We start from the raw sequence: 27,851 nt of genomic DNA, 5'->3' as shown, positions 1-27,851 counted from the left end.
CATCTGATAGAACTCTTGGTTTATTGAAGGTCCTACTGTTCATTTTACTCAACCACAAACAAGCAGTTACTGGTATAAACACACACAAAAATGGAAAACAAGCTTTTGTTTTAGTATACCCCTCCTTCAACAAAAAGTTCAACCCCACTCTATAGCACTGCACTCGGAGTACAAAATGAAACTGACTAAACGTAAGTCCAGCTTTCAGCATCTTGAGTGAAATACAAAAAGTCAAACAGCAAAATTAAGCTAATTGTTATTTTTTCAACTATAATAACATTCTATAAAAACATAAAACAAGAGTAGGTATTTAACTCTAACACCCTTTTAAACTTTCTTTCTTGAAAACAAACGAGTATTACTACTGTAACTTAAGGAAAATACTCCCATTTGGCCAACAGTTTTGCAACTGATGCTTTATATCTAGGGAATGAATTTGCTTAATAGACTCATAATGGAACACAGCATTTCTCACCCTTTTGTCACTAGTCTGACTATACCCCACAATGGTACCACTGACCTAAAGTCACTGACATCTGTTAGTAGCCTACAGAAATGAGTTGCAGGAATCATGCTAATTACTAGTAGAGAGGCCTATGTCAAAATACCGCACTACCATTTGCAACCCTGAAATTTCTATAGAGGCCAACAATGGAAAGATGATAAAAATACTGTAACTTTTTCTGAATATACAAAGTTTGAACTAACGTGATCCTAAACTATGCCCAGTCTTATCTCTTAAGCTCTTTAATGAATGAGGGAAAATGTTTACTGCTGGTCTGGAACAGAACACCTAGTAATTGTCAAGAAATTATATGAAAGATATATTATATCATATCATAGAAGATGAAAAAATTAGGGTGATAGGGAAGGAATACTTAAAGACAACAACAGCTTAAATGAGATTTTGATGTAAAAATAAATGTGATTTATGTATCCTGGATGCATAGCAGTTTTACTATTTTGGTCTGGTTTCAAAAGACAACGTAACACATGGTCTGTAACCTCCGTGGCTTTTTTGAGGGAATAAAAACAGATATAGATCTGTTCTGGGACACATTGATCAGAAAGAGAAAAACAGCTGCTGAGTCAAATTATAAAATTTTGTAGCTACTTAGTGTGGCATGATATTTTTATAAGACAAGATAGCCTGAATTGCAGTACTGCTTAAAACAACCATGGGGCTACTCATACTCAATGGAGCTACTCTAACCTTAATCTAGATAAATGAAAATTGTAGGGATCTCCTCTGTTCTGATAATTTGTCAATAAAATGTTAGAACAGGAAACAACTATTTAACCCATTAAATTATATCATTCACTCACACTTACTTCACCAAGAAACTGAACACTGACTTTGAAGGAAGCTAATTCAGAACTTTTAAACACACCTTGGGTACAGGAAAAAGACCGAAGAGGGTTGTAATCCCAGTCCTCAAAGGATGCAACCAAGTTAGTAAGGCTCATTGTGGGCTTCAGAGAGCTAAATGAGAGGAAAGTACCAGGCCTATTTCCCATTTTAGGAGCAAAGCTCATTGTCAATGCAATATAGGGAAACTTTCACCATTACTTAAGCAACACTTATTGTGGCTAAAGACTTCATTGTCCAACACTATCAATCGTGCACTTTTCCACTATTACTAAACTCACTGAAAGTTAGGAAGCTAAAATGCTTAACATTGATAAACACCAAAAGTATCATTTCTGAGAAGTAAAAGTTTGATATTAACAATACTGAAGTTTTACCTCCAAGTATACAGTAAACTTTTATTATCCTCCTGCATGGACTTGTATAATACAGTGTTCCACCGGCTAATTCTAAATTAAGGTATTCCAATGAAGACTGGTTTAAATTAACTCAAACAAAAGATGCATTAAGCCAGTATTAACAACCATCACTTTTCAGTAAGTTAGTGTGATTGATTTCTGAGATCAAAACGTGTTTCACTCTTACAACTAAACCATAAAAGGACATTAATAGCATCCTCTGAAGAAAGCCAAATTTCACTGAAGAAACATCTGTGAGAAGCAGGAAAAATCAACGTATAATCTGTGACATTGCAAACATGACAGGAAAAATCTCAGGGTCTTTAGAGAACACCACAAAACAATACAGATAAGACTCTTTAATAGCAGCTTTGTGAGATTATCTAAAACAATCACTGGTGTCTTGAGTAAGACTTATTTGTTACAAGAGGTAGTCTAATATTTGTGTTTAAATTGACCATAGAAGTCTTTGAGACATTCACTTGTTATTGCTGTAAATGGCTCTGATTTGAAAGATTAAGACTACCAATATCCAAATATTTTACTCGCAAAATTAACTTTTTTTATTTAAATAGGTGATAAAAACCAATATCAGCTTAGTAGTTACATGCTGAACTGTTCAATATGCGGAGACTTCACAATCCATGATCCATAGCCATACTGCTCTAGGTAGCTTTTCAGCAAATGTTTAGCTTCCTGGTAGAGTGCTGACTTAATCTAAAGAGAAACAAAAGTTAAAAAAATGTTACAGATGGCCACAAGATTTGCCCTTTTTAATATATCGTGCCACTAGGGCATTCCATAGCAAAACTTGATTTTGAAAGATGCCTGTGACACCAGTGTTCATTGAATGCGAAACAAGAAATGCAGCAGATTGGGCAAAGGGAAAACAGGATTTGACAGATTATAAGAAACAGGGTATGCTTTTATGTACTGGAAAAGGAAATTTTTTTTTGGTAAAATCAATTTCATGTTTATCAACATCAGTTTAATTACTCATTCTCTAAACCATGCTAATATTTAGCTATGTATCGCATGAATCTAAAAACAGGTAAAATTACAGCTGTCGCTTTGACCCTTGAAAAGGTTTAGTATAACATCTAAATTAACAATTATTATAGAAATAAAGTGTAGCCAATGCTGACAAAAGTGGTCATAACATATGTTAGAAAAGCAAATTCTATGTGCACCTTCACGGAAAAAAGAGAAAATATGTATCTTGTCTCAGTAAAAAAATAGAAAGGACTAAGGTACAAAAATGGTTGAATGCCTGGAGGGCATAAACCTAACTGTCTGAAATGAGATTAGATATTCTGCTTCTCAGCATGTCTATGAACGAGCTAGCTTTCCCCAGCAACTTTACAGCAGGATAGGAATTTAATGTCAATATGCTCCTCATTATGAGCAGTCTATTTCATAGGGGGGAGGGTAAGACAGTTACCTTAGCATCACGGTTCCAAAATACACCTAGTAAGAACAGCATTCTTTGTTCAATTAGTGCTCACTCAGCGTTCTCAGCCCAAGGAACATAAGATCATACTCAGTCCCAAATTCTGATGTTGAATTATCACGTTCTCCCCCACTTCTGTTGATATCCCTTTCCCACCAGAGTATTCCCTGGGAGAACAGGGCCTGTACTTACAAAAAGTAAGCGTGTCTCTCTAGTGCTAAGAGTGGAACAAAAGTCTGCAGAACTTTCCAATGTCAATATCAAGCTAGCCATTGTGAGGAAATGGTTGGCAGCCATTTGTGGATGGAGATCAAATGTGAAAGTTTTAACCCAAAAGATATTTCTCAATTTGTAACCTTAAAGAACAGTTTTGTATGGACTTCCTAACATTAACCTGAACAATAATTCAAGTTCCAGCAACTATCAAGGCAATTTTGTAAGTCCTGCAGAATTTCAGTATAATTAATAGTTCATGGATTTCTGTTATGGGGTGTATTGGGCCCTCAGAGGCCCACTGCTGGAGGCCTCGTGGTCCTACCACACTCCGCCCCAGAAGCAGCCAATCAGAAAATAACAGGCTCAGTTAAAAGGGCTGAGCAGATCAGTTCCTGGCTGGGACCAGAAGGGATAAGACAGAAAGATTCTCCAGGCAAGGAGGCCTGGAGGAGACCCTGCGCAAACAGGGAACAAGACAAATAGAACCCAAGGACTGTAACCTAAGGTAACAGGACTGAGTGGGAAGCAGCCAAGGAACAGCAGCAGCAACCAGGTAGAGGAAGCAGTACATGGTTGCTGTCTATAGGGTTCCTGGGTTGGGACCCAGAGAAATTAGCAGGTCCAGGTCCCCCCACCAGCCACTGAAGCCATGGCCTAAACCCCAGAGAGGAGAAAATACTCTGGATTAAAAAGCCCAAGAAAGGGACTGGAAGTTATAAACAGGCCTAGGGATGGGGCTGAAGACCATGAAGAGGGCCAACCATTCGTTGAACCTTTGTTACCCTGGAAGGGGACTCAAGTTAGGAAGTGACTTGGGTTGAGAGCTGGGAAACCACAGAATGGCTAAAGACAGTCTCTAGGGAGAAAGCCCTGGGGGCAGTGCTCTATAACAAGGCAGGGACAGATAAAGCTAGCCCAGAAGGGGTGAAATTTAAGCCCAGAGACAGGACTGCAGATAATGACAAGGGCACAGTGATTGGCCCTGTTGGACCTTTGTTTCCCCGGAAGGGATTCCTTCATGTATGTTGACTGTGTGTGACTTGACCGGAGGGCTGGGCCACTTAAGACCCATCTGACGTGGTTAACAGCTGGCAGGAGGCACCAGGAGCAGAGTGTGTGTGCAGGTTTGCCCACGACTGATAGGAGGCACTTACGAGGAGTGAGTGAAGTTGTGACAGGGGCCACTTGCAAATAATCAGTTTGCAAGCCTTTGAGACAAAGGTCATTACTGCTGTAAGAAATGCTCAACCGTTCACATAACATCTCCAGCATACTAGAAATCTTTCTTTGCCAGCTATCTGCACCTTGAAAGCGACCATTAAAATGGCATTTACTGTTTTTCTTTTAACTAGTCTTACCTTTGCTTCATGATATGTACTAGCTTCAAGCAAATCGCTTCTTTTCGCTTCCTTAGAAACCAGTTTGAAACGATTTAACATTGCAGCCTTGCAAAGACGGCTTGCCATTGAAGTGCCACTTTTGAATGGTGAACTAAAGTTGAGGGGGGACAAGCAATGAGACAAATAAAGAAATTTGTTATTCAATTCAGTTTCTATTTGCTCCAGCAACCACATTTGAAATTAAGATTATCTGTTTCAAACTACATAAGTGATATGTTCTCCACTTATAGCAGAAATGAACAAAGATAATGGAATCAAGAAGTATAAACCTCCATAATTACAGCTATTGGAAGGTTGGCAAAATCTTTTCAATCCTGTAGTTTACCAGATCAGAGATACCACTGGTTTTAGTCAAACTATTGCGTATACTCAGCCTCTTCAAGGTTGTACTGCTGATGGGAGATAAAGGAGAGAAAAGAGTCTTAATTTCAATAAAGGAGGACTACTTAATTTCATATGTTGGTGCTTCACTGATAATCTTGCTTCTTAAACTGTGTCGAATTGTAGGAAGGATGCGGTTAGTTTAGACTAATAGATTCTAAAGCAAGAAGGGACCACTATGATCATCTAATCTAGTCTTAACTCCAGCATAACATAGGTTATAGGAGTTAATTAATTCATGTTTGAACTAGACTAGAGCATATCTTTTAGATAATCATCCACACAACAAACATTTTCAGTGATGGAGAATCCACCACAACCCTTGTACTGGAGCATAAGCTTTTGTGGATGAATACCCACTTCGTCAGACGCATGGGTCTACTGATGAAGTGGGTATCCACCCACGAAAGCTTATGCTCCAATACGTCTGTTAGTCTATAAGTTGCTACAGGACTCTGTCGCTTTTTACAGATCCAGACTAACACAGCCACCCTTCTGATACTCCACAACCCGTGGTAAATTGTCCCAATGATTAACTACCCTTCATGTTATAAATTGTGTCCTGTTTCCAGTTTGAATTAGCATGGCTTCAAGTTCCAGCCACCGGATCTTGTTATACCTTTTGTCTTTGGCAATCCTGCGGGCCAGATCCAAAGCCCTGACGGGACGGAGCTGGCCCATGGGCCGTAGTTTGCCCACCCCGTCATAGATAAAGGGAGAAGGAAGAAGGTTGCCCCTGGTTCAAATGGAAATCTCATGGCAGTCTTTAAGTACCAGGTTGGGGTCTTTAATCTGGGGCAGAGATTTCCCCAAACCCTTAATAAACTCAGGACGACACCAGCTGAGCAAATATGGAGAACCCTTCTACTGGGGGATGAAAAGTTGATACTGCAGCCAAATGGACCTCAACTGAGCTAACAGCCTAATTGTTTTATATCCACAGGTAATTCAGGAAGACAGAATTGCACAGATTCAGGCACAAGATGGAGGCGACACCACCAATGGAAGAAACTCACAGAATAGCAGAGAAATATGGGTTAACTCCCTTATAGTGTTGAGTAACACCTGTTGCACTTCCACAGAGCAGGAGGATTCTAATCCAGTGAACCATCAAGGAAACATATCCTGAGGCAGAGAACCTCTAGGTTGGGATGAAACGCACAACCCCCATCCTGGGAGATGAGAGAAGGGATGGTCGGAAGCTTGAACGGCAGTTCAGTAGAAACCTGAAGCAGATAAAGCTCCCAAACCTGTTTCAGCCAGGTTGGTACTATAAGGATAGCTCTGGCTTTGCCCTTCCTGATCTTGCTCATCACCCTTAGTGGTGTTGGAAGAAACCCATATAGCAGACTCTTCTTCCAAGATACAAGAAAGAGTGGTGGCTCAGATCCCATCTTGAGCAAAATAAAGGATAGTTCTTGTTCCTGGAGATGGTGAAGAGATCCACTTCTGGCAGTCTCGATCTTCGGAATATACTATGGAGAATTTGAGAGTCTAGCTCCCATTAATAGTCCTGGCAGAAGCATCTGCTGAGAATAATTCACTGTGGCGTTCCGAACACATGGGAGGTAGGACAACGGAAATTTGGATCTGATGAACTACACACTTCATCACATTTCATTTTGCTTGTCCCTGCTTGTTGACACAGAACATGCAGTGCATGTTATCCATCAGAACCCTGATTTATTTACCTTGATGAAGGGTGGGAAATGAAAGTAGGCATTCCTGAGAGCCCTGAGTTCCAACAGATTGTTGTGGAAACTGGCTTCTTGAGGTGTCCATCTGCTCTGAGTCATGAGGGCACTGAAGTGAGCTTCCCAACCCATGATGCATCTGATGTCATAGTTACTGATGGGGCTGGGTGACAGAAAGGAATGCCTGCACAGACATTGAGTGGATCTTTTCCCCAGTCTAGGGAGTTCTTTATTTGGAGAGAAATCGTCTCATGCCTGCCCAAAGTGCCTCTGGCTAGCAAACAGGTTGTTTTGAGCCAATCCTAGAAGCAGCAGAGGCATACCTTTTCATGATTGGTCACAAAAGTACAAACTGCTAGAGGCTCCAGTTGCAGTTTTAATCAGGTTTGAGAACCAAGGTCTCCTCGGTAAATGAGCTACCAGTATTACCATCGCCTGTTCTCGTTTTATTTTCTGGACCACCTTCCTCAGTAACAAAGAGTGGAAACTCGTAAAATAGGCCCTGTGGCAAGAAGGCATCTGCTCCCATAGTTCTGGGGTCTGCCTCCTTTATGAAGTAATTGTCTCTTTGCGTTCGTATGATTTGTGAAGGATGGATGAAGTGAGGCCGAACATCTGAACAATGAGACTGAAAACCTCCTAAATCAGGCACCTCTTGGAGTTGCTGTCTCTGTCTTCCTTTTGGTTCAGGTCCCCTTTGATGTGGAAAGGAGGAACTGTTCTGCCTACTTCATTATTTTCATTGCTTCCATATGTAGTGTCAGACTCCTAGTCCCCTCTTGGTTTATATATGTGTCCAGTGTCATATTGTCTGATTGAACCAGCACGTGGTTTCCCCCTAAGGTGGGCCGGAACCTTTGCAGAGCTAGCTTGACTACTCTCAGATTTATGAGGTTTATGCTGTGAGCCTTTTCCTCCCTGCTCAAGAGGCCCTGGATGTTTGGGTCTCCAAGTGAGCTCTCCAGCCCTCCATGCTGACATTGGTTGCAAAGGTCTGGAAGGCAGATGGGAACAGCTTTACAGACGTTCTCATGGGCTGATCACAACTGTTAGGAGTTGAAGACCTCCGTTGGAACCAGTGTTCCCTCTAATTTTTCCCACTCATGTGTGGAATGAATTTTGTTATGTGCACCAATACGGAGGCGATCATATCGGTGAACATAACAAAATTCATGTGCCGGGGCCGAGGGTTTGGAGTATGGGAGGGGGCTCAGGGCTCTGGCAGAGGGTTGCGGTGCAGGGGTGCAAGGGTGCCGGCTGGGGGTGCAGGCTCTGGGTTGGGGCCGGGGATGAGGGGCTCAGGGCTGGGGTAGAGGTGCAGGGGTGTGAAGACTCCAGCTGGGAGTGCGGGCTCTGGGGTGGAGCCAGGGATGAGGGGCTCAGGGCTGGGGCAGAAGTTTGAGATGGGGGGGGGGGCTCTGGTTGGGGGTGCAGGCTGATGGTCTGGGGCTAAGGAAGAGAGAGAGAACTCCCCCCAGCTCTCCCCACAGCAGCAGCACCTGGGAAAGAGAGCGCCCCTCCCCCAGGCCAGGGCTGGGTTCAGGAAGGGGCACTGGGGCTGGATTTGGGGTGAGGCCGCCCAGGTTAGGGGCTGGGCCATGCCACCCTGGCTGGATTCGGGCTGGGGTAGGGGTGCTGCAGCAGGTCTGGGCCGAGGCACAGTTGGGGCTGGGGGGCTGCGCTGGCTGTGGCAGGTTGGGGGCCTGGCTAGGTTGGGGCTGGGGGAAGGGCACCCCCACCCCAACTGCTGCAAGTCCCCGGGAGGGTTCCCTGAGCACCTGCGTGGCGCTAAATAGGGTGCCACATGGCCATGCAGCTTATAGGGAACTTAAGTTGGAACCTTGCATGTGTTCCAGAAAGGGGTCCTACAACTTGAGCATGAAAGTTTGAAGACTTCTGAGGCGTCACTGTTCCCAAGGAGTGATTCCCTATGCACGACACCAGAAGTGCGAATAGTTGGAGGCATAGTGCTATGGTAAGCCTCCTGCAGTTCTGGAGCAAGAAAATAAATTCCTGGATGGAACCAGAGGACTTTCCTTGGCATTGATGAAGATCTGTGCCTGAAGAAAATTCAAAGTCCAAGATGTGACCATTTCCACAGTTGACTGCAATGGAGCTCTGATCAGGATGTCATCCAGGAAGGGGAACAGGTGAGTCTTGCAATCTGAGCATGGCAATTATCACTGCCACCATCTTTGCTGAGGACAGTCCAAAAAGGAGTGTTCAGTATTGATGTTTCCTGCTGTAGTTGAACCTCAGAAGCCTGTGATGGCACAGTCTCTTGGGGACATGGATACATGCATCCGTTAGATCTACTGAAGTCAAGAAGTCCCATGTTCCCACCCCAAGACATAAGAATGGCAGCACTGGAGGGAGGCATATGCAATCTTTGTCAGAGTGGATTGTGGGGGTGGGAATGGTGAAGTCCCTCTGGAATTTATCTCAGATGTGGATTCCACTGTTTTCTATTGGGGAATTATTGTCCTTACACTAGTACCTTTGAGGACAAGAAGTGAAATGTCTGAAGGCTGGTGTATATTCTTTCCTGAGAGCCCTTAGTGGGAAAGGGAGAGACTGTTTGGATTTTGCTGAATTGTCAGCCACCACCATATCCAGCTTCTCCAAAAAAAGAAGGAGCCTGTAAACTTGGCCCTGCTTAGAGTATCTAGCTTCCAGAGCCAGAGGTGGCCCCTGGCTAATAAAATGGAAGCCATGGCTTGGGCTGAGAACCTCATTGCATTCTTTGAGGCATCAGCTATGAACACTGTTGTTAGGGAGACTCTTTTCTTTTTAGGGAGACTTTTCTAAAGTGAAGCCAAAGTCAGGGTGATCTCAGTCCTTAAAGGCTTTGAGATCTTCTAGCCAGGAAAGAGATGCTCCTGCAAAACCTCCAAGGATGCTCAAAGGGCGGGGAAAGAAGCTTCAAAGCCCTTATGAGAGTGGCCTCCATTGCACTATCCCTAAGTTTCTTAGTGTAGCACTCTCCTTCTAAGGGAATAACCACATCCCAAACAAGGGATGCTACAGCGGTACCCACCTTTGGTGTCTCAGCAATAGAGCGCTTTGATTTTTGAATGTTATAGAGTAGAAGTTGCTCTTGTTAATATACTTGCCCTAGTCAGCCTTGTCCCTTTCATCTCTAATCACTTCCTCAAAGGAGGAATGAAGGGGTATTGCAGCAGCTTTAGGGGGAGGGGAAGAGGGTTTTGAGTGGAGAAATTTACTCTGAGGCTTACTTAGGGGAGCCTACTCAGGTTTCAGACCCAAACAGCTCACCTTCAGCAGAACCACTGCACTACAGCAGAGGCTCGGGGAAGTTAATCTCCATGGGGTTAATATACCCAGGGAGAAGGAGGAATGCAGAGAAGGGAGAATGGTGTTGCCCACTGCCCAAGAAACTGAGCAACAAAGTTAAAATAGAAGGAGGAAGAGGAGGAGCAAAAGAAACTGCTGCTAAGGCAGAGAATCTGTCAGCAAGTAGAAGCAGAGGGGACGTGGCCAGACTGTGCTGTGCCAAAACACTGATCCACTTCTCTGAGATGCAGAGAGGGGCGAGCAGGCCAGATGTCCAGAACTGTGGGAGACACTTCTGCAGCCCAGTAATACAGCCTCCCTACTCCTCCTTGATATAGCCATTTATGCATTCAAAGATCACATTAGCCCTTCTGGCCATAGCATCATAGGAGCTCACGCTCAACAGATTATCCTGGAAGCAGAGACTCTGAAAAGGACATGAGGTAGGATACAGGATGCGGCTCTCTAAGTGTAGTCTGCATTCACATTTAGCAGTAATAAGATAAATATTCTTTGCTTGTGCCCAGTTTACAAAGAGATCCAACTGGCTCTTCATCAGGGACTTGTTCTCTTCATTATTTACCACTCCCCCAATTTTTGGGTCATTTGCAAACTTTGATCAGTTATGATTTTGTGTTTTCTTTTAGGTCACTAACAAAAAACTGCTAAAAACATAGGACCAAGAACCAATCCCTGTGGGACCTCACTAGGAACACACCTGCTTGAGGATTCCCCATTCACAATTACATTTTGAGACTAGCCAATGTTTAATTCATTTAGTTTGTGCCATATTGATTTTGTCTCTAGTTTCTTAAATAAAGAGTCATGCAGATACCAAGTCAAGTGCTTGACAGAAGTCTGCATATATTACCTTAACGCTATTACCTTTATTGATCTAAGTAGTAATTTCACCAAAGAAAAGAGCAAGTTAGTTTAACCAGAGCTATTTTTCATAAAACCACGATGACCAACAATTAGAGGGTAATAAACAGAAAATCTGCACTTAAAGTCATCCCGGTTAACATTGTTTCGTTGCTGATCAATTAGAGAACATGATTGTTTAAAGTTGCACAATGCTCCCTTATAACATTGTTTGGCAGCCACCTGCTTTGTTCACTGCTTGCAGAAAGAGAAGCCAGTTGGAGCTAGCTGGTGGGGGCTTGGAAACAGGGTGGACCGGAAGCCCTCTTATCAGCTCCTCTAAGTTTCCTGTGTAGCAGCCGGCCAGCAGGCTATGAATTGGCAGGCAGTTCAGCTGTCCCTCCCCCCACTGCTGTGTGCTGCTCCTGCCCTCTGCCTTGGAGCTGCTCCTGGGAGCCTCCTGCTTGCTGTGTATGTGCGCGCGCTAAATGTCAGGGTGTCCCCTTCCGCCTCCCTCCCCCCCCCCCCGCTCCTGTACCTTATCTCCACAGAGAAGTGGGGGGACACGACAGGGCTCAGGAAGGAGGGAGCTTACTGGCAGCAGCTGCTATCTCAACTTGCTGATCTACTTAAAAAGGCAATGTACTTAGAGTGGGGTCAGCATTCTTAAAGGGGCAATGTGTGTCTCTCTCTCACACACACAGTATGTGTGTCTGTCTCTCTCTGCCATGCTGTCTCCCCTCCATTCGTGCTGCCTTGTAGAGTGTGAGGCTACATTAACAACGTGTTAACCCTTGAGGACCCAGCAGAGTGCTAGTTAATCATTTAGCAGCAAAGCATTCCCTGGGAAATATCCCACCCTCTTACTTCACCACCTCAACCAAGCTTCACAATCATCATTGCTGTGTACAGTATTAAATTGTTTAAAACTTATACTGTGCGTGTGTGTGTGTGTGTGTGTGTGTGTGTGTACGCACAGAGAGAGAGAGAGAGAGAGAGAGAGTCTCTCTCTCTCTCTCTCATCTGGTGAAAAAAACTTCCCTAGAACCTAATCCCCCCCCCCATTTACATTTATTCTTATGGGGAAATTGGATTCGCTTAACATTGTTTCGCTTAAAGTAGCATTTTTCAGGAACATAACTACAACGTTAACCGAGGAGTTACTGTAATTAGAGTCCTGGATCAACTGCTCTATTATTTTGCTCAGAATCAGTGTCAGGCTGGCAGGCCTATAATTACCCCCGGTTGTCTCATCTACCCTTTTTAAATACTGGCACAACATTAGCTTTCTCCAGTCTTCTGGAATCTCCCTAAAGTTGCAATATTGATTTAAAAAAAAAATCAGCATTAATGGTCCAGCAAGCTCCTGGCCAGCTCTTTTAAAACTCCTGGATGCAAGTTATCTGAACCTGCTGATTTAGTTGCTGCTGCCTAACATCCTCCTGACTTACTATCGGAACAGAAAGCATTTCATCATCATCATACAGGGTTTGTCTTCACTACAGTGTTATGTCAAGGTAAAACTAGAGTTGTACCCAACCACTCACATGCACATACACAATTCTCTGGCTCAAGGTAAGTGATGCTTTAAGCTCCAGCTAGCTGGCCAAGGTGGGGCCTCGTGTGCTGTTTGAAGCTCAAATGCTGCTCACCCTGGATCTGATCAGCTGCTAATCCAAGCAATTTCTGCTGCTAATCAAATCACTATTGCTTGAACATTTTGCAGGGTAGTCACTCACCTGAGTGAGTAACTTGAGTGTACTAACTTGTCACAGTTGAGAACTTGTCATTTACTCTATAATACTGTGGCCTAAAACCAGAACTGTTTGAGAGTTATAATAAATTACTTAGACAGGCACAAACACACACAGAGTAATCAGGCTCATCACTAATTTTAACACAGTATAAAGATTCTAACCTTTCAGTGATTTTCCCATTGAAACCATCCACAACTTCCAATGAAGTGTCCCCTTGTGACCAATTCACACTAAGAGATCTGTGCTCCAAGTCTATCTGAACTGGATGTGTAGCAGTCACCAAACTAATATGAGGTCTGTTGACCAGGTAAAACATGGGAAGCTTTGATGTGAGTGCATCATCAACACGTTGTTTTATAGCTATTTCTAGTCCTCTTGTATCACTGCAGTTTCCATCCCCTAAAAAACAAACAAACAAACAAAAAAAACCACCCTACACAGGCACATCACTGTAAGCAGAAATATTAGAATACAGATAAATTGTGACCAGATTTTCAAGGGAGCTCAGAACCCAGAAGCTTCAATTGTTCCAGGTTGAATTATTACTCTTAATTGTTATTAAAGCTGTTTTTAAAGCTGAAACTAAGTCTGCAGAACAGCATCATCATTGGCAACACAAGCTTTTGCTCAACTTCATCTGCAACAAGTACCATATTTGTTTTGATAGGATACCTTCTCTATAGAGAGGCTCAATTTATCTTTGGTGTCTTTGCTCAAGATGCCAATTAAAATGCAAGTTATGATGGTGTTTTATTTTTGATATAGAAAGTCAGCCTTTGCACTCTCATCACTGGAGTTACTCTATATTTTAACTTATTCCAGGAATTTAACAGAAGCATTTGGCTCATCAGATTTGAATTTAGGCTATGTCTACACTGTAACTTGTGTCAGTATAGCGTATGTCGCTGAGGGGTGAGAATTACACGCCGCCTCCCCGAACGACATAAATTATACTGACCTAAGTGTTGGTATGGACACAGCTATGTCAGCAGGAGAGCTTCTCCAGCCAACATAGCTACCACTGTTCACAGGCGCTGGAGTAATTTAAGTTGACTGGAGAGCTCTCTCCCATTGGCTTAGAGCATCTGCACTAGCAGCGCCACAGTGGTGCAGTTGTGAGCTTTGTAGCATAGTCATAGCCTTTGACTTTTCTGGGCTTTGAAGTACATACTTCCGTCAAGGACTAAACTGGCACCCAGGGGTACATATTGTCTGGAGAGTTCCTGTATATAGGAAGGTTGAAGAAAGAATCTGGAATGCATTAATCTAAACATTAAAAAAGTCAGAACATAAAAGTAATTTAAAAAAGCAGTATGAGTGACCGTGTCCACATTCTGTATGAATGACAGGAACAGGCATACAATTAAGTACTAGGAGAGAGTCGGGGGAGGGGGGGGAGGGAAGAGACTTTGTGCCTCCTCAAACTTCTTCCAAAACTGTATTCCATATATATCATCACAGGAAAAGTCACCACAACTGTTAAAATCTGGGGAATTGATCTACATGTAAACTAATTTAAAAACTACTTGGGACAATATCATGTTACTTCCAGCAATTCCATTTCACCTATTTCAGTTGCATAGCCAAATACTACTGTAGGAATTCAGGAAGGCCATTCACTGCCATCAAAATTGATTGCCATATGAGGGCAAAAAAAAAAATCTTACTATTGTCTTGGCAGTTACTATTTCCCAGCATAAAAATCTATTGCCAACTAGTTAATTTAGAGGTACCTTTAATCTTTAAAAGGAGGAAGAAAGATGATTTACAAAGGTTTTTCTTTAACTAGTTTTAGTATAAATGTTGAGTTTGATGACATTTTTCATAATACCCCTACAAATTCAACAGAAAATGTTTACGTTTTTTGACCAGCTCTACTTTGTACTGTCTAATTACCGGACTGTATGGTTGGGAGTTTTCATATATGCAAGTTATCATTTAAATAATCTGAATTTAAATGGTCACCACATCCTTTGTAACAACATCTTATTTTTAAACACAGAATAACTGCATGTGTGGCAAACCAACAAAACCCAGGAAATTTAGAATTCATGTATGGTGACAGAGAGGGTAATCTGACAGAGTAAAGAACATATTCTAATCTTAAAGAAGTTAAACCTCAATTTTAAGTATAAATACATTTATATTTAATTTCTTTTTTAAAACAAAGTATAGAAAACGCAAAACAAATTTTAAAATAAAGCATTATATTCCACTTGGTTAGAATTTTTATTAATGTAACCAGAATGAAATACCACAGCTGAAAGTTAGGGCATAAGCAATAATTGTTTTATATCAGTAAAGGAAGGCTTACCAACAAGTATACTGCTGATGTAAACTGGCTGAATGAAGTGACTTAGCAATGCTCCCTGGACACCCAGCACTTCCCATCTGGTTAATTTGTCACTAGCTGACATGCTGTTTACTCTGTTAGCAGCTTCAGTGGGACAATAAACAGTTAGGTAAATCTTGCCTTCCACAGCAAGATGGAGACTAAGCTCTTCATTAGCTTCAAATGCAGATATAGATTTTGGATTGAGACGTCTAAAATAAAGATTACAGAAAAGCCAATGAAGTCCAACAAAAATATTTTCTTTAAAAAACATATATATATATATAATAAATAAAAGACAGCCAAGAAACAAAATTAACAGGCACTGTTAGTTACTTTTCAAGGTTTAAAACTGCCAAAATCTGCTTATGCTGCCAAATGACTTCATTACTAGATTGCTAGTAATGCTTACTAGATTTTCTAGATGCAATGCAAAAATCACAGAACTCATTCTCTCACAACCAAAAAAAAAAAAAAAAAAAAAAAGAAAACCCTCCAAATGGAGTGTCCAAAACATAAAAGGTTTAATATGATGACTTTTAAGCTACTTTCCTATAAATAACTATATTACTTACTATTCAAATTGACCAGAGGAACCAGTAATTCAGCCTAATAAGTCTCAAAATCCTAAACATCACTAGTCATGCAAAATTGAAATTCTACTGCAAGTAGGCTACTATTGCTGCATTATGCATCTGACTACAAGTTATCTGGAGGCTATGCTTGCCACATGAAAGCAGATGCAAACTTGTCATTCTCATTTAAGACAACAGCCAAGAAACCTTCACACTCCAACATATTTGAAGAAAACAGATGTAACATTGGCTAAGTATGCTATGTTCCCTCTTAGTGGCTATTCCAAACAGAAAAGAGCTTAGTAATGCTCTTAGCTTAGAGAGTTCCTCAGGCAGCAGAAGCCTGTCACTGTGGGCGAAAGGTCCTGCGTTCTGTCCCAGCCAGACAACCTATGGTGCGGCAGATATGCAGGGGCGTTAATTGCAGGCAGCACTGCTCAACTACCATTTATCTTAATTTCTTCTCAGAAAAGCACACTAAAACCTGCTAATTAAGGGACAGGTTTTGCCAACATAGGAATACTTACATAAGTGTCCAACATGCATAAGCGTGGCAGAAACTTTAAAATAAAAAGCCATCCCACATGGTTTTGTTGGAGTATTTACTATTGCAGCAAACAAAACTTCCTAAACTTAAATACGCTATTCAAAGAGCCCCCATGCTAACAGGATTTGGGACAAAAGCCATCTGCTCGTACCTAAGTAATCTTGTGCCTCAAGATCAAGATACCTCAAAAATATTGTCAAAGAGCACCAAATGGCACAGATTTCAACCAGAAGCTCAAACTATTGTTTACAAGAAAGGAGAGGTTACTCACCTTGTGTAATAACTTGAGTTCTTTGAGGTGTATCTCACTTGGGATGCTCCACTCCAGGTGCGCATGCACCCTGCATCTTTAATCTGTGATTTTTGGTAGCGCCCATTTCGTCCATGCATGCATCCTCATACCCATACTGAGACTCTATAGGACTGCATCGGCATGCTGCCCTCAGTTCCTTCTCTACCACAAAGTCTGACAGAGGAAACACCAAAGCAGGGGGGGCAGAGCTCGGTAGTGGAGCAGCCACAAGGGCACACATCTCGAAGAAATCCACAAAGTGAGTATCCTCTTCTTCAAGTAATTTCCTTGTGGGGGCTCCACTTCAGGTGACTCCCTAGAAGTCTATTCTAACTTTAGCTTGAAAGGACTATTCTAAACTCCAAGAATTTCTGATAATATGAGCAGTCAACATTATATTCCAGCAACAACCGTCTTAAGTGCCATGGTCGAGTAATATGTCATACAATGAAAACAGTTCTTTTCTAGTCATACTACACAATTTTAGTGTGTACATATAAAAGGAAAAGCTCCAAAATACGCATTTGTCAGTCCATTAGTTACAGAATTAAGCTATTTTTCAACACAGTTCTACCAAATAAACCCCAAAACTCAGCTTTTCCATACCGTCTGATTTATAGTCCTGCTATGTATGCTCCTCACTATAATGCAAATTAATTTATTCTCAATGGAAGATTTAAGTATCTTATTACATCTCTGAATAAGCATCTGTTAGATCTGAAGACTCAAATACTTACAACTGTGACTTTATCTGAGCAGATCCTTTTGGCAACTGATTCATGTAGAGAAAAATATTTATATTTTGTTTTAAACCGAGTAGGCTTGATGCTGGTTCCATACAAAATATGGATTTGTCCATCATAATAGGATTTTTACTGTAGAATAACAAAAGCTGCCTGTAAAAATACCTAAAACAAAGTGTTATAGATCAAGAAATGCTGAAATATGCAGACTTTTAAAGACTTCGCATATTTGTATAAAAAACTAAATTCATTTTAAGCTGCTGAGCATTTACACACAACTAATTTATTCAGCACATCTGTAAAATCTGAATAAATAATCTAGTAAAGAAACCTGAAATACTATATATAAGGCTTCTGACTTGTTTTTAATCCATAGACATCAATAAAACACCATTCAATACAAAAAAGAAATTGGTGACTACCCAAACACTGGAAAAACACCAAGAACAGGTACTTATATCTAAGGCAGGGGTAGGCAACCTATTGCACACATGCCAAAGGTGGCACGTGAGCTGATTTCAGTGGCACTCACACTGCCTGGATCCTGGCCACCGGTCTGGGGGGCTCTGCATTTTAATTTAATTTTGAGTGAAGCTTCTTAAAAACATTTTAAAAACCTTATTTACTTTACATACAACAATAGTTTAATATATTACAGACTTATAGAAAGAGACCTTGTAAAAACGTTAAAATGTATTACTGGCACACAACCTTAAATTAGAGTGAATAAATGAAGACTCGGCACACCACTTCTGAATGGTTGCCGACCCCTGATCTAAGGGCTTGTCTACACAGAGCAGCAATGCAGACGATAGGGGTGTGATTTCTAAAGCATACTAATGCCGCACATTAGCAAGGTCTACACGGGCCAGTCAGTGTACAGTAAAGGCTCCCTAATTAACTTTTACCTAGTATTGTTGCAAACAGTACTAGGTAAAAGTTAATTAGGGAGCCTTTACTGTACACTATGTTAAAGTGCACTAGGGAACATCAGAGATTATTGAGAGTAAATACTACTGTAATGAGTAATGGTGTGTAATACACTACATACAGAGAAAAACCTCCTAAAGCCCCAATTTTTGGACAGCACCATAAAATTCAAAAATTGCTAAAAAAAAAAGTTAATAAACCCCCAAAACAGTAGCCCTAACTATATAAAACTACTATTCACAAAATGCAGTGCCATAAATATTTAGCTTAATCAAAATGGTTGTCTGCAGTTCTTGTAGTTTACGTACTCATCTTCTTACCTTAGCAGAGAGCGTCTTGCAGTAACAGCAGCATGAGTGTCATGCAACACTCTCCCATCATGATGAATGCACTGACTGTAATTGAATTCTCCTGTGCCAAGAGCTACAACTTCATACTGTCCAGCTAAAAAGAAAAAGTAGTTAACTAGTAGTTTCATTTGATTGAAGGATCCCATCTTTTTAAAGCAACTGCTTTTAAAGGAGGAATTAAAAGGATTCCATTTTTGATTAGAGTACAAAAGGGGAGAAAAAAGGAGAGTGTTTTAGTCTAATGAGGCCACACATTTAATTATTGGTGGAAACTTGATTGGTAAATGAAAATAAATACCTCTTTACGATAAGAGTTTAGAGCATATTTTAAAAACATTTCATCACACACCTGTGGAACACTATACTTTTAAAGTCCTGGTATATCACTGACCCTGTAAGTCCTTGACAAATTGTAAGCTGAAGGGAATAACTGAGAAGAATTCAGAACTCTGCTCTTCTGGAAGGGAGAGAAGTAGTTTTTACTCAGTTTCCAGAGAGACATCAGAAGAAACAGTTTGGGGGGACTTTTAAAATCTTGTGAGAGACAGATGACGCTGATGACTCCCTTAACTGCTTTAACTCAGACTGCTAAGTGACAGCAAGATAAATGCATCAATGCAGTTGCACCAACATTGTCTACCTCAAGGCACAGAAAAAAAAGACCTACGGCTCAGTGAGTGTATCAATGGTGCCGATGGCTTAGGCACTAACTGAAGTACGAGGCAGGGGAAGATGAAAGGATGGTATTATACTTTGTGTACAGAGATGAATTTGAACTCCGTTCAATACAGTTGGACCTTACAGTTGTCTCGTTGAACCTCACCTCCAAGGGTTTTCGTTAAATGCTCAAATACCTCTCTTCTCCTCCAATCTCCTTGGCTACACTTTCAGTGTGTATCATCTCCCGTTCCCTCTGTTGCTGCCCCTCAGAGCTTCATCCAGAGTTTGTTAATTTTGCAGTGACAATTCAAGCTTGTTTCACCACTTCGGCTTCCTTAATACCACATCCACAGCCATCTGGGTGATGTCTCCTTCAGGATGTACCATCAGTTTAAGATCAATAGGATAAGACCAAAGCTCATCTTTTCCCTTCTCTTCTCCATATTGGCAGGACTCCACCATCCTCCCCATTCCTCAAGTTGGCATCTTTGCAGTATCTCGCTCTCCCTTTATTTCACCCCACTACTCAATCTTTTTTGCCTTACTACTTTTCCCTCCTCTCCTTGCCTCCCCAAAAAGATTCTTTTCTTTTTCTCTCCATCTCTGAAAACCCATCTACATCCTGTTAATCCCCCTTTTAAGATTATTGTAACTGCTCCTCTCTAACCTAGATGATGTCAACATTGCTCTCCCCCATTACAGATACAATCCCAGCAAACCTTTCACCCCTAACTAACTCCCTGACCTTGTTGTTAAGAGATGGTAACACCCGAGTTTAGAAGTACGCCCTAGGGTCCAACATTGTAGCAGGAAGATAAAGCACATGAGAATTCTATCCATCCTCTTCCATGCATTGCAAATGACATCAGTTGAGCAGAATGAGGGAACCCCCAAAGATGGAAAAGCAACCCAAATATGGCACCTCGCATGCTGATTATTGTCAAAAGTAACATTTTTAAATACACAAAAGTCAGTCTATTCTTTCATATACAAATCTAGCTACAGTGTTCTAGATCTTCAGGACCTCTTGGCTAGCTAACAATAATGGTGTGACACTATACCTCAGGGGAGCGCCTTGCAACCCCCCATATTCATCATTTGAATATAATTGTGATATTTCATTTAAGCATGCCATGTGAGGTATCATGGGAGAGGTTATGATCTGTTGAAACTCACTGTTCCATCTAACTATGTATATCATTAATGCATATGAAGTTATGAGAATTGTGTTGTATGATTGTCACTAAAATATGCTGAGGGTTTGGGAAGCACCCAGATACTAGCTCCCCAAAAACAATAGCCTGGGGGATAACCAACACCCGGGTGGGTGCTGAACAACCATCACAACAGCCATTGTCCAGCAAGGGAGCTACAATGCAATGACTCACTTACCCAAGGCCACACCAGGGGAACTGCTCAACCTTGCCCTAGTGGCTCAGCAATGCCCACCAGACATGCCTGACTTGTGTTCTCCATGCACATGGACTACAGGTATAAAACAGAACACAGTGGCCCCATGCATTTGCCTTTTCTCCTCCCACTACTTACGCTGCAAGCAACAAGAACGCTCAGAAGGCTGAAGACTCCAACAGAGGAGATTGGCCCAGGTTTAAGAGACAAACCTGTATACTAAGGACTTTAAGATCCAGTGGGGTGAGAACATTGCTTGACCTAAATGCTGTCTAGCATGATAAGGGTTAAAGTTTAGACTGTGTGCTTATATTTTCTTTTGGTAACCACTCTGACTTTTTGCCTATCATTTATAATCACTTAAAATCTCTCTTTTGTAATCAATCAACTTGTTTTAATGTTTATGTTTACCAATGAGTTTGCCTGAAGTGTTTGGTAAATCTGCTAAGGTTTACAAAGGCTGGTGTGTATCTACTTTCCATTGATGAAGTGGTGAACCAATTAATAAACTTGCATTGCTCAAGAAAGGGTCTTGAGCAGTGCAAGATGGTATATTCCTGAGGTACAAGGCTGGAAGCTGGGGGGATCTGGGTGGTTCCTCTCTCTGTGTGATTCATGAGTGGCTCTGGGAACATTCATGCAATCTAGATGGGAGTGGGGCACCACATGCGGTTGTGCTGTGTGATGACAGCGTCTGGAGGTGTTTGCTGCTCATCACTAGCAAAGCTTTGCAACAGACAGCACAGGCTGGAGAGTTAAGGGGGCACAGCACAAATGGGGATCCCATCACAAATGGTACTTTATTTGGTGATATCCTTGAAAGTCACTGTAGGCTGCATCTACTGCAGAACATGGCCTATGATTTCAAAAGAGCATATATAGCTATCTGCATTTTCTGTACTGTCTAACTTTGGTCCAGTGAGTGTGCTCCAATTACTTCACATTAGAATTTACTTCAATTATAGTCCCTGCCCCAGAAGGCTTATCTGTTCTGCACTTGTATAGCACCTAGAACAACAGGAGTCCCTGTTTTGGACTGGGAATCTAGGTGCTTGAATGAATGAATGATGTAAAGCTTTCAACTATGAAATGTGTTATCCTGAGAAGCAACCCTTTAATTTCATTTAGAGAACTCCCAGTGAAACGCATATAACGAAACAAATAACTCGTTGCGATTATCCTCTGAAAGTTCAAAATGAAAAGTAAGCCTGAACAAGTGAGATTATGCAGCAGTTTCAACCCCAACAATCTTGAAAAGGCTTGCATCTTTCAACTTTTCTGGTGAAGGCTAACACAATGGAATGCTTTCCATTTCAATGCGTACAAACAGATTTGTAATATCCTTATAAGGAAAGTACAATAATGTTCTGTTTTGTATAGATGATTTTCTGGCATGTCAAAAGAAGTAGGGTTTGCTGGTTATGGGATTTAGTAGGCTACTATACTTGTTAATCTACATTGCTATATTATGCTCAATACCCCTTTTTGTATATGCACCCTACAAACACAAAAGTTTTTTTGTATAAGTACACTGAACATCAAAACAGACTTGCCTTTTTCAATTATAAAAGCAGCCAATGAATTGCTACAACTCTGGTACTCAGGATATTTGGCAGTCAGCCTGTTAAATGTTTCCCTGACAGCTCGTGAAAATTTTTCATACACAAGATGCCTTCTCTCTAGTGAAGAAAATAATTTAAAAAGAAAAAAAAAGACAATAGAAACCAACAAAATACAAGTTTGTAGGAAAAAATAGAACAAAGCAATGTCAAACATTCAGATGAGCTACAAAACTGAACATATGGTAAAGTCATTCAATACATTCACTAATCCATACTAAATAATGCCAACAGGCATTTTTGAATTAAAAAATTAAAAATGCATATGAAAATTTGAGAATAAGAAAACTCAAGCAAGTTATGCTAGTATGCTCCCTAGATGCAATCTATTAGACACAGCCTTTTATATCTTGAGGACAGAAATGTTAATTCTAACTCCGCCACTGACTCACTGTTTGACTTTAAGCAAGTTCATCTGTGTATTTATCCATCTATATGACAGGTACACCAATCTTACCTCAGACACTGGGAGATTAGTCTCACTAAAGCAGAGACATCCCTGCATGAACCAGGTAGTAATATTTTTATAGATATCATTAAGTTGGCAGGAATGAATACCAAATACAACTCTGTAAAGACATCTGTTAGCTTTCCAATTTAATTTTCGGGGGGGGGGGGGGGGGAATGGATTTCCTACCATAAGGCATCTTTGAAATGTATGTTGATTCAGCTGAAACTATGGGTTCTGCAGGAATCCGAGGAGGACCTGTAAATTTAATTAAGAAAGTTTCAACATTTAAGACTTTAAAACATTCATTGTCATTTAGTGTTTCCAGCAGTAGACTAGTTCAATTCTAGTTAAAAGTCCCAAAATAAAAGGTTGCTGGAAACAGTTTTTTCAAGTTACATAAATAGAAATTGCAAGGCCCTCAAACAGCCAGGATAATTTAAAATTCACACTTTGCCATCTGTCAATTGTTTCATCACTGAACAAAAATAAGCTACTTCCCAATTAATTTAGTTTCCCTAAATTAGTCCACATTCTATAAAGTGCTGCTCTCTTTCAAAGCTATAGCAGGTGAGGACAGAAGATTATTAATAAAGTCCCTGTCTCAAAAAACCAGGAGATTAATGTTGTGATAACTGAATTCTTCAGAAAGCAGTGTCTTGGTGCAATAGGACTTTCAATAAAAAAAGTCTCAGACTATGAACAAAATTTAAAATTACTTTTTACTGGAAAGAATAGCTGTAATAATGTGGAAGACTCTACAAAAAAGAAACTGCTTAAAGGGTTAACTTCCTTATTGCTTTCTCCCCTTTAGATGGCAGGAACCTTGAAAGTAGCATTTAAAAATACAAGAGCAGGAAAGGAAAAATTTAAGGATTGCAAACTGATTAACTCTGCTGGAAGGATTCATTGGAATGGGAAGAGACACACTGATGCAGGAGTGTTTAGTCAAAGCTACTCTAGACATTTATTTTTAAAAATACTTTTATTGTAGAGATGTTACTGGAATATTTACCTGAACTTTCAAAAACCTTTGGTGCTGTATCGTCCAACTGGAGTAGCTCATCAAGAGCCAGTTTTGCTGCATTTGATTTAGACTCCTTTTTATTTTGCCCCAATCCTATCTTATATTGAACTCCATCCACCACTGCACAAAAAGCAAAGTAAGCCCCCAAGACGTTGCCTAGAAAAAGAAGCCATATACAGTTAGAAGTTTATTTTAATGTATTCATTAGCTTTATGCATTTATAATTATGGAAGATCAGATGAATATAAGGCCAAGATATTTTAACAAATCCAAACTACTTTTTACATCTACAAGAATTATATTTTATATTTACATTTCACCTTTCATCCAAGATTCATAAATAGATTTACACATATTAATGAAAAGCCCAATTTTTCCGAGGTGCTAGGCATTTCATTTTAGTGCCTTCACTTAGGTGCCTTTCATTTTAGTGGAAACTATGGCCATTCGACGCTTCTGTAAAATGAGGCTATTTTTCTACTTCTCAGTAGTGGTGTGATGTTTAGGACCTGAGCTTCAGAGAGAGAAATTAAGAGTAAAATTTTCAAGAACACCTAGTCTCAGGAGCCTGTGTTCCATTTTCAAAAGTGATAGAGGAGCCTAAATCCTATAGCCTTTCAATCAGACTAAGTCTCCTAAGTGCCCAAGTCACCTCTGAAAAAGGGGGCTTACATTAATGGTAAAACATCCAATAATATATTTCCCAACATCAAAGTCTGTCAGAAAACAGAATTCCAGTTTCCCCAATATCTCAGCTTTCCTCTTGGGTTAGTTTAACAGACATTACTTCCTAGTAGGCAGAGAGCCTAATGAAAACAAGACCTTTGAAAGGTCAGGTTCCATCACTTTTTGCATTGTACTACACATGACAGGACAACCTCCTGTCATTGCCATGGTTTGATCTGTTAACCAAGGTAGCCTTGGGTGGACACGGATCTTTCACTGACTGGTTCACTTTCTCCCCAGTCCCACCATATCTGATTCAGTCTGGGAGATTCAACTGAATAGCACTGAAAAGGCATTACACTCCCCATACAGATGCAGGTCCACTGTGACCAAATATCAACCTGAAGCACCCCAAAACACGTAAGTAGAGAGGATGCAAATTACACGTCAGGAAATGAGTATGTTCAAGGTTGCATAACAACAACTCATATTTGGTACAAATTTAGCAGGCCAAGTTGCTTATAAGAATGACTGCCTATAGGTATGTCTACACTGCAATTAAAAACCCACAGCTGGCCCATGCCAGCTGACTTGGGCTTGTGGGTCTCAGGCTAAGGATCTATTTAACTGTGATGCAGACATTTGAGTGCAGGCTGCAGCCTAAGCTCTGGGACCCTCCCACCTTGAGCCTGAACATCTGCACCGCAATTAAACAGCCCCTTAGCCCAAGCCTGAGTCAGCTGGCATGAGTATCTAACTGCAGTGCAGACATATACTATAAGAACGAATTGTCTAAAAAGTACCTGAAAAAAGCATTCAAAGACCAGCGTGAGAGCATTTTCTATAATTGATTTTGTAGTGATCACATTAACCACTGATTGGATTACATGAAGGCATGATATAGGCATAGTAAAAATAGCTGTTAATACTACATACAGTGTAACCAACATTTAAAAAAAAAAATTAGTTTCTGTATCAGCCAGTCACACCAAGTGCATGCAGAGCAAATTCATGAGGCAACAAGGACACTTTCTCTTAAAACCAGAAATATTTACCTGTTGCAACAGTTTCCTTCAAATCTAGTTGCACACGCTGCATTTGTGCAAACTGATGCAAGGCAGATACTGGGTTTATCTCCCCACGTTTATATTTTAGTATAAACTCCTTTGGTATTTTCTTTGGAAGAAGTGAAGTGATTGGAGGTGGATGGGCTGCTTTGGAACATAGCAAGTCTGAAACATGACCTAAAATATATTTGTTAAATTAAGATGTTAGTGTGTAGTAAGCTAAAAGCAATATATAAAAGTAAAATGAAAGTGTGAGAATAATATTGCTGCATCTCAACAAAGGCTACCTGGAAGATTAAGCAATTTGCATTTTATTCTAATTGAAGAGGTTGTAAGTAGTTTTGGTAACCCTGTAAATGTTAGTGACTGCCCCTTTAACGGCACTCGGACTTGTTCCTTGACTAGTAAACCTGATAGTCTCTGAAGTCAAACCCAGTCACATGTAAACCCAGAACCAAAGGCCATAATTTCCAAGAATACAAGTACTTCCAGAGATTATCTGATTTAACAGATCAAAATCTATTTCATGGCATACAAAAATAGCAGAAGCACAAGCCATAGTTCTTTACTACAGTATCACAAAGGGCAATAGAGTTTTTGCCTCATGCTGTGGGCCCTCAGGTCCATTTTAACTGAGTATGCAGGTGCTTAGGATACAGCACTGGTGTTACCCTGTATCTACACTAGAAAAAAGACTGGACTTTAGCATGGGTTATCTTAGCCTGATCTAAACTTGATTACTTTTCCTAAGCAAGACACTGCCCAATTATCCAAGTATGTTTTGAGCTTTAAGCACAGGAGAAACATTTTTCTCCAAAAAGTCACAAAAATGTTATTATGTTCAGTTCACAAATACACATAAGCACCTGCCACATGAAATAAATGCTGCATCTAAATTATACAGAATAAGAGTTCCTCTTCAGTTATAATAAACATATTGATAGACAAAAGACTCAGAAATAAGACTACCTGCTAAAATCTTGAACTCCCTCATTTGAAAGTTACATGTGCGGGGGTCAGGGAATTTGTGACTATCAAACAAAACTGTAGTTAAAATTCTCAGCTTTTTCTACAAAAGATGACGCACACAAAGCCTGTTATATACATGTTGGTGCACTTTATATGAAGTGCTGTGTACACATTATAGACCTGATGAAAGAATAAACTCTAGATGGGCAGACCCTTGCACCCACATGGATCCTCAACTGCAGGTTCAAGGTAGAAGTTGCCCTAAAACAAGAGAGATGGGGACGAAGGCAGAAAGCAGATTAGTCAGATGAGAGGTAGCATTAGCTTAGTGGGCTGTAAGGATGAGGATTCTACACCTCTCTTTTACAGAAAAGCTATTTCTGAAAAGCTATTTCTGAAAAAGTGTTTGTAGTTATTCAAGTTTATTATGATGAAAATTCCCTGTACTTCCACCTGTAGAGTCACTCAGTTTATACACACAAATTCCATGGATGTTACATGTGATGTTAAATCTGAATAGGTTGCATCTCTTTAGTTACACCACTGCTGGATAATAATTAAGAAACAGTCAAATAATATGTTTACTGACATGTACAAGTAAAGAGGAAAAAGATCAAAATTAGTTAAAGTTAATAGTTCTAACCTTTTATTTGCCCTCAATATCTTATTTTTTTAAATTGGTAAGTAAAATATTTTTTGGTAAAAGGCAAGTAGATGGCATGTCTAGACAGGTTAATTTTCATTACAATTTTGCAAAGCCATTTGTACTAGTGTTGAAAGGCCATTCCTAGAAGAAAATCAACTTAATAAATGTAAAGACAATACCTGTGATTTGTGTCACCTTATGTGCTGAATTTGGCATGTTGTAATTTTCAGAAGATGAAAACATCAGGCCCATATTCACAGGGTGTGGAGATGGCTGAGGAGGGACTTGAGGAGGCGGTTCAGTGGGCAAGTTCTTTTTTAGCATCTGAGCAAAACTGGGTACTCTGGAACTTCGAAACCACTCATTGTTGCTAGCCATTTTTCCATCTACCTACAAGCCAAATTTAGCCAACAGGTATTTTTAAGGCTGTTGAACATTAGCATAGCATAGCAAATCTGGACAGTTTCCCCACAAATTAGTTTTACATGTTTTACGGCTCCTGATTCTTTCTGTTAATAAATAAAGTTACTAAATTCAAAAGCACACTAATAATAGTTGAGACCCAAACTTACAGATGGGGGGAAACAGAACATAGGGAGAGAATGGCAACGCTAACAGTGAGCTAAGAACTTTCTCCCCTTCCTTGCAACCACAATCTGAAAGGCAATTGCCCTGCTGAGTCCCAGGTGCCCTAGATCAATAGTCATAAAACAGGAGTCCAGGGCCCCATAGAAGGCCACGAGCAGATTT

General features: G+C 40.6%; 1 protein-coding gene across 1 annotated transcript; it reads right to left on the bottom strand.

Moving 5' to 3' along the window:
- ADAD1 (adenosine deaminase domain containing 1) lies at positions 1 to 27,553 on the bottom strand. The gene is made up of 11 exons (XM_029910698.1): positions 27,281 to 27,553; positions 25,475 to 25,663; positions 23,742 to 23,909; positions 22,916 to 22,984; positions 22,213 to 22,338; positions 18,560 to 18,683; positions 17,304 to 17,474; positions 15,135 to 15,364; positions 12,982 to 13,219; positions 4,792 to 4,924; positions 1 to 2,484 (listed from the first exon to the last, which is right to left on the bottom strand). Exons 1-11 carry the CDS (start codon positions 27,477 to 27,479, stop codon positions 2,371 to 2,373), a joined length of 1,761 nt encoding a protein of 586 aa, XP_029766558.1. The 5' UTR covers positions 27,480 to 27,553; the 3' UTR covers positions 1 to 2,370.
- Positions 27,554 to 27,851: the final 298 nt, after the last annotated feature.

Source organism: Terrapene carolina, unplaced genomic scaffold, assembly GCF_002925995.2.
Source record: "Terrapene carolina triunguis isolate 2854851 unplaced genomic scaffold, T_m_triunguis-2.0 Scaffold66, whole genome shotgun sequence".
In the NCBI taxonomy this organism is placed as follows: domain Eukaryota; kingdom Metazoa; phylum Chordata; order Testudines; family Emydidae; genus Terrapene; species Terrapene triunguis.
This window is presented reverse-complemented; position numbering and strand designations above follow the sequence as displayed.